Consider the following 7350-nt stretch of genomic DNA (forward strand, 5'->3'; position numbering starts at 1 on the left):
TATTCCGGCCAATCACGTCGCTCCATCGCTGTACAGTCCCGGCCCTTGAAGCGCGGGGCGCCGTCGACCCACCTAATGCACGGAGCTCGGATGCCCATAAGTGACCTCACCGCAGCCGTCACGCTGTATCCATAGTTTTTAGAGCAAGATGAAGTAGGTACGTTTCCCAGGACAATCCTCATAAAATAAAATCAGTCGCTTCAACAATTCGATCTACGATTCTACCGAAAGCAACGTCAGCAGTGGTGTTTCTCACACATCAAGAAATCCAATCTAAGGCTCAAACTCATGATCGCTTGTTTAAATTGCTCGTAGTCTATGTGTTTTGCACTCCCATGCCTATACACTAATTCCTGACTGCTCACTTCCATGCATTCAACCCAGCCCAGGGATCCGCCTGACCTTGTTGAGTGTGCTGTTGAGAAGAGCCAGGCCGCTGTGGTTGTTGCTGTTGCTGAGACCCATAGCCAAAGCCTCCAGCGCCGTAATGATATGTCTGCTGTGGGCCTAGCGGAGGAGGTCCTGGAGGTGGCGGAGGTGGCACGAAACCTGGTGGCACATATGTTTGTGGTGTCGTTGCTGCTTGCGGATTGCCATAGGTGCTATAAGGTCTACCTGGCGGGGCAAAGGATGTCTGTGTAGGCGGAGGAGAGGCCGGCCCAGGTCGGAAGCCGGTGTTGCCAAAAGATGTCTGATTTGGTGGTGGGGAAGTTGGACCTGGCGTTCGTCCATAATTGCTTGGATTGTAAGTGGCCTGGTAGCTTTGATTGGCGGACTGAGGCATGTAGTTTGCCGGAGGGATATTGGTCTGAAGAGGAGGCGGGGAACTTGGGACCTGGTACTGTCCTGCAAAGTTCGTTTGAGGATACCTTGGTTCTGAATTCGAGAAGGACAGAGGTGTTGGTACAGGCCGGGATGGATTAGACGGTTTTGGTGGTGAAGAAGGCGATGCCATCGACATTCTATCCATTAGTCCCCGGAGTCTCTCCTGCTCCAGCTCTGCTTGAGCGCTTTTATTCACAGCTCTCTCCTGTTCGATCTGATTCAAGAGCTGAGCTCCTTCAGATCGTCGATTGTTAACAAATGATTCGACATTCTTTTCCAAACTCTCGACAGTTTCCTTCATCTCAGTATACCAACGCTTTGCACTCTGTAAGCCCGCCTCGAGGTCCAGGAACTCCTGGTAAGCTCGCCTATATTTGCTAATGACGGTAGATCTTTGGCGCTGAATTGACTCGTATTTGCTTTGCTCGGCTCTGACACGTTTGTCCTGAAGGAGGCTATTGAATGTAGCTGTCAATTCCTTCATGAGAGCTGACTGCTTGTGATTAGCTGCCACTAGACGGGTCTGGTGGGGGCGGAATTTCTCGAGTTCAGACTGGAACAATTGGTTCTCGAAATTGGCGATCGACTTCTTATTCAGAATCAGAATTTCTGAAATGTCATCATTGTGAACCTAGCAAAGTTAACAGACGTCAAGGAGTTCGAGAGGCGCAAAAGGCGTACCTTTTCTTTAAGATCCTTGAGAACTTGGTTGCGTTCCCTCTTGATCAGATTCAACTTCTTCAAGATCTCCTCAACCTTCCTAATTTGTTCCATCACGCTAGGGCCATTGTCATCGAAGTCCGCATCAAGAAGATTTGGCTGTTCCACTGCTGGGCTCCCGATGTTACTCGACTTGGCCTTAACTTTGCTCACAGCGCTCTGGAATAAACCGTCCACGTCACCGTTCTGGGCTGCCGAGCGCATTTCCTCGAACTCGCCCTGACTTTGACGGAATTTTGCAGCTAATTGGCCGTCACTTCGCGAAGCTTCATCCAACGCCTCGCGATAATTTCGAATGTCACTCCTCAATGTTGTCGTTAACCTTGAGCTAGGCTGTTGTGTCCACTCGCCTTCGTATTTCGACCGCATCTTCTCACAGACACTTTCCTCCATATCCAACTGTTTCGAGCTCCTATCCAAGATGGAAATGATAGCATCCTTTTCTATCCGGAGAGTGTCGAAAATGGAGATGGGGTTCTCGTGTCCTGCAACATCATCGCACCACGTCCTGAAGTCCTCGTCTGGTAGGATGTCTGAATCGAATCCTCCTTTCAAGACTTGTAGTGCACCTGGAAGTCGCAAGTAATCAAGACTCGCAGCCATCTCGCTGTTCGCAAGATCTACCCGCTCTGTCTCTGCTCTAACCAACTTGGCCTTCTCTTCGTCGTAAAGACTTGCAGATTCCGTAACAGCCAATGGCACAATCTTGGCGAATAAGTCTGGCCCCGTTATGCGCTCGATATCTTGTCCTGCGTAAAGATCTTTCACCGGGATGGGCTTTGCAGCAGGTAACTTTGCTACTGGAGCAACACTTGCCTCTGCCGGGACTGTCTGATGATAGATGTAATCGTTGTCCTTCGACAGCTCTTTCAACTTATCTTGAACGGTGGAGAGATGTCGTTTGGTGACATCGCTTAGTATAGTGCCACAATCCGCTTGAAGATTCGAGCTCGGGGGCATGGAACCGGGAAAGTTGTTAGCCACCCTGTTGGCCTCCTTTGCCAATTTCTCGGCCAACTGAAGTCTTGCAACGGCTGTTCCATGGGAATTTGCATCGTCATCAGCAAGGGCTTGAAAATACTGGGCCATAGAATTTAGTAGGTTTGCCTTGACCTTTTCCATATGTTAGCGCGCATCTCAAGAGACAAGACAGGACTGTACGTACTTGGACCATTGAAAGCCATACTTTCTCAAAAATAGCCCGGTTCACATTGTCTTGGACACCTTCAACGGCTTGGGTATAAAGCGAGCCCGCCTGGCTGGCTAACTTGGCAAGCAAGCCCACCTTCTTTTGATCTACTATTTGCTTCTCAAGAAACACCTCCTGGGCTTGGGCCAGTGTAATGCTGATCAGTGTCTTAACAGTGTCGCGGCTAAGATCTGAGGAAGGTGCGTGCAGGAAGTTCTCATTGATATAGGTGAACATGCCGGCCGACGCCTGGAACGAGTGGTAGGCAGTCTTTAGGCCGCCTTCTTCTGACCGTGTTTGATTTGCGGCATGACATGACAAGACGGCAGCGATGTTAAATATGATAGACGCTTTTTCAAAAGCTAAGGAATATTGCGCTGTCGGCTTATGAGTGAAGGCATCAAACCTAATCATACTGTCAGTTCGTCTTTCGGTACAGAGCAATGACCGAGTATACGGACCACGTAAAAGATATTTTGATGTGTTGTTCGTCGATAGGGAAGCGCAGGTCCAATAACTCAAGCTGACCATAGTACCGATATAAAAGGTCTCGTCCAGCGGTGCTGTCTTTCCCGGCCCCTCTCATGTCCTGACGCAGGCGATTCAGGGTCGCACATTCTTCTGCATATCTTTCCGGGTCGTCACCGTATGTATTCTGTATGTAAGACTTGAGCGGCGCAACCCAGTCGATCTCATTGGTAGCCTTCAGAGGCACCGAGATCATGGGTGACTGTGTCATGTTCCTGCCTTTCCTACAGTGAGGGATGACAGTTCCTCACGTCCGACAACGTTTCACGGATACGGTCTTTCTTCGTGATGCGCCTATCGTACTGCTGCCAAACGGACCCGGGTAGCTGACGAGGTGTGATGGCGGAGGGCCGGCGTAGGGAACGGCGTAATCGTACGGATCAGGCGAATGGTTGTAAGATATGGCGTGGGTATAGGCGACTGCGAGCTTGCTTTCACTCTACAGCTGTAGCAGTCGAGATTTGGAGACAGCTGCCAGTGAGTGCATAGTGTGACGTGGACCTTAGCGAGGATGTCTGTCTGGTGAGGCGAGTTGATGGCAGATTGTCGTCGCGAGTTAAGGAACCCGCGCGGGGTAGTAGTTTCGGGATCACAATACGTCGGCGCAGGAGAGAAGGACGGTCGGAAGATTCTTCGAAATCGTCATATGCATTCACGCGACGTGTTGAAGGTAAGGCAGAGGCGGTCGTGCTGTAGCCGCCGAGAGCTGTAGCCGCTGATAATGAACGAGGTGTAAGGTAGGTAGGTCGATACCGTAAGTAGGCAGGTACCTGGCGAGCAAAGCGGGGCAGGGTTTGTGACGTGGGTTGGTCGTTAATGGTACTGGCAAGGTTGGGCGGTCATGCGCTAAAACTTGGGTACAAAGACCGATGGCAATTGAAGCGGCCTGTTTAAATCAAAGTACCTTGCACCGAAGAAATCCAGACTCTCCATCATGCTTAACAAATATCAGCGCGGCCTGGGTCCTCGTCAAGTCAAGTACCGAGAGAGGTGAACCGAATTAGCCGCCAGGCCAAATACTTCAATGACTGAGATTGAAGATACGACTACCCCGGCCTCTGCCCTGTCAGCCATCGCTCTGATTCGACAGGACGGCCTGCACTTGTACATCGTTCAGATGCGTACTCATCCTTGATCTTTGGTGCCTGACCCTTCTACTTATCAACTCGATGGAAAGACCTGCGAAACGATGCGAGGAAGCCACACGTGCGATGCGATATGCAGGCACAGTATCCCAGTGGGAAAGTTGCACTCCCGAATGGACTGTTTGCTGAGCTTCAGTCAATTACCACTGCAACTGAATGCCTATGGATCTCTTAACTGGCGGACACTTGCACATCCTCGTCGAGCTTATGCAGGTTGTCGTGACGGTGACAGCCAATGAGAGACTTGGCTACCCCAATATCATCCCTTGTAGGGCGTGATTGGTTGGGGTCCAGGTCCATTGGACGGGGACAGCCTTGTGAGACTATCAAACTACCCAGGATTGTGACTTGCGGCCCGTTGCCGCTGGTCTCTGAAATGGCCGTTGAGCTTGTGTTCCTTAGATCGCCGCGATAATGAATGCCGCTCAGTAGTAAAATTCACTTCCATCTATTAGTCGCAAGATTCGAAACCCTACGTCAGACGTAAACGAGGCATTCTGATATGCAAGGCCGATATTGCGGCCTCCTCTATAGCTGCATGTAGGGAAGTGGCACAGAACTCGCATCTGTCTGTATAGCTTTCCATTGAATGAATAGAAACCAAATGGTGTACCATCTTCGTCATTTCTTGAGGCTGTCAAAGCACAAGAGGAACGACAGTATCGATCAATAATCCCAATGGTCATTTTATTGAGCTCGACTTTGAAGGTGACCATAAATGGAAAACTGGGTTTCAAAAATATGGAAATTCAACAAGAACTTCACATAACCCTTCCTTCTTGTGGAAGACCTCCCTTGTGAGTCGTGACTGCCAACGCAGATAGGAACATTACACAGGCGGTTCTTTCTAATTCTGACAAGATCGGGCTTTCTTCAAGGCTTGCTCCTGCCTCCTACCCCGGCTTCGGCTGTTTCCTGGAGAACAGAGGCCAGAACAACAAAAAGCAATATTGCCTTAAACGCGGCGGATCATCGCCTTGTCTGATAAGACGATAGAATCTCAGCACAAGATCCTGGTTTGATCAGGCCATTACCCTCCATCGTTTCAGGTTTCTATCCTTCGTCTCTGAAGACTCATGTCTTCCTCGGGTCTTGACTTTGACTTGGACCGGCCTGAGCAAGACAAAATCTCCGCTCTCAGCAAATAGAGCCTACCTACGTCTAAGTTCCGCCGTATCTGCCTAGGTGGCGCTAGTCGAACGCCTAATTATCTCCCATCGTCTGGTCGAGTCCTAGCAGTTAAAAAGAGACTACAATGGGCTGGGACTTCGAGTGCTGGTCTTGTGATAAGACGTTTCCGGCGGGCTGGAAAGCGCGAGAGCAGCATTGTGATGTAACAGGTCACTTACGCCCACCACTCGAGTGTGATTGCTGTCCCAAGTGGTTTAGCACTGAGGCAGCTCGTCATCAACACATGAGCACGGTCAATCATTTCAAGGATGTCTGTCACTATGGTGACTGCAGGGAGTCATGGCCTTCCGATCAGATGGCCTGTGATCACGAGATCAACGACCACCATTACTGCCGTGATTGCGATCGGACCTTCATGAACCTCAACAACATCAGAATGGTACGATAGCAATTGCGTTTTCCTGCGAACAACACTAACCCTGATCTAGCACCTGAAATCTCGTGCTCACCTTGGCCAGACCATCGGCTGTCCGTTTTGCTCGAAAGCTTTCACAACAGCAACTGGACTCATTCATCACCTCGAGAACGGGGCTTGCCCTCAAGCCTCCCATATTGACCGTGACTCGATCTACAGATTCGTCAGACTCAAGGATCCTGGTGGACTGATTTCGAAAAACATTATTGGATGGACTGGCTCCGAGCAGTACGAAGCGTCAAAAAAGGCTTGGAATGGCTATGGCTATGAATGCCGTCTTTGCCATCGCGAATTCAAAGCGCTCAACAGCCTGAACCAACATCTCAACTCGCCAGTCCGTAAGTTCTGCCCCTTTTCGAAACTCGGGTGTTAATCCAGATTTGAAGATTTTGGGATGGTCAACTGACTATCGTTTTAGACCAACAGAACTTGTATCATTGTCCTAATGCTGGTTGTCGCCAAGATTTCAAGAACCTGGCTGGTATCATTAATCACCTGGAGAGCGAGAGCTGTGGTTTCACTCGCTTTGATAATGTCTAGCGAGGCATTTATAGCATGGTTAATAGCAACCGGATGCTTACTTTCTAAACTAGGATGGCGTTGGATGCAAACTTATTGTGCAATGCTGTCCGTTTTTCTTCTTTCTGAGAAGCCTGGAGTTCGTGAACTCGGATATTCATGTAGGAGGTCCTCGGTCTAGGTTTCTATTTATGAACGGGACTTGTATTTGTAGATGAACATGGCCTTTCGCTTGTTCTGGAGTTCTCTATTGCAATGAAGATTTCTAGCGAACCGGCACATTGCTTTCCTGTTGATGGGGATGGAACTTAATGCAGAGCACCTGTAGTAGCAGCAACTTTGATTCTTTATTTTTTCAAATTCACTCCGAGCACATGGAATAGGCAAGACGGTGGTTGTGGCTCTTCAGTAAATTTGTTTACGATGTTGCCTCTTCGGAAAGGAACTAATGATCACACTCTAAAGAGCTAGCACCCGGCATTGCCAGTGGCCTCAGGATTGTGGGGTAGCATCAGCGGTGAAGGAGAGCTAAAACAGGTCATTAGGTTGATCTCTCAGATTCCTAAGTTTCACCAGCCAGCATGACAACTACCAGGCCGGTAGAGATGTGGCGAAAGAAGCTTGGAAGTGCGGGAGAAGATAACTCGGAACCAACTCTCTGGTGTCGTCGCTACCCAATGGCATTTCCCGGAGTGCGCCAGGTGCGGTATCGCGAGAGACCCGTAGTATCATTATGTACAGGACAGCAAAGTACCTTAGCTCAATAATTCTCTTGAATACGGAAGGCGATAAGGCAAACTGTGCCAAAATCATTTTTT

The 7350-nt window shown here is 49.5% G+C and overlaps 2 protein-coding genes across 2 annotated transcripts; one reads left to right on the top strand and one right to left on the bottom strand.

Annotated features, from left to right (window-relative positions):
* Positions 1-920: 920 nt before the first annotated feature.
* UCRPA7_5581 (putative vacuolar protein-sorting protein bro1 protein) lies at positions 921-3473 on the bottom strand (the record flags this gene model as incomplete). The annotated part of the gene is made up of 5 exons (XM_007918126.1): positions 921-962; positions 1022-1456; positions 1507-2658; positions 2711-3140; positions 3196-3473. 5 exons carry the CDS (start codon positions 3471-3473, stop codon positions 921-923), a joined length of 2337 nt encoding a protein of 778 aa, XP_007916317.1.
* Positions 3474-5821: 2348 nt separating this feature from the next.
* Positions 5822-6553, top strand: UCRPA7_5582 (putative zinc finger protein; the record flags this gene model as incomplete). The annotated part of the gene is made up of 3 exons (XM_007918127.1): positions 5822-5977; positions 6027-6351; positions 6432-6553. 3 exons carry the CDS (start codon positions 5822-5824, stop codon positions 6551-6553), a joined length of 603 nt encoding a protein of 200 aa, XP_007916318.1.
* Between the last annotated feature and the right edge of the window lie 797 nt (positions 6554-7350).

This window comes from Phaeoacremonium minimum (genome assembly GCF_000392275.1).
Source record: "Phaeoacremonium minimum UCRPA7 unplaced genomic scaffold PA7_03_scaffold_415, whole genome shotgun sequence".
Lineage (NCBI taxonomy): Eukaryota > Fungi > Ascomycota > Sordariomycetes > Togniniales > Togniniaceae > Phaeoacremonium > Phaeoacremonium minimum.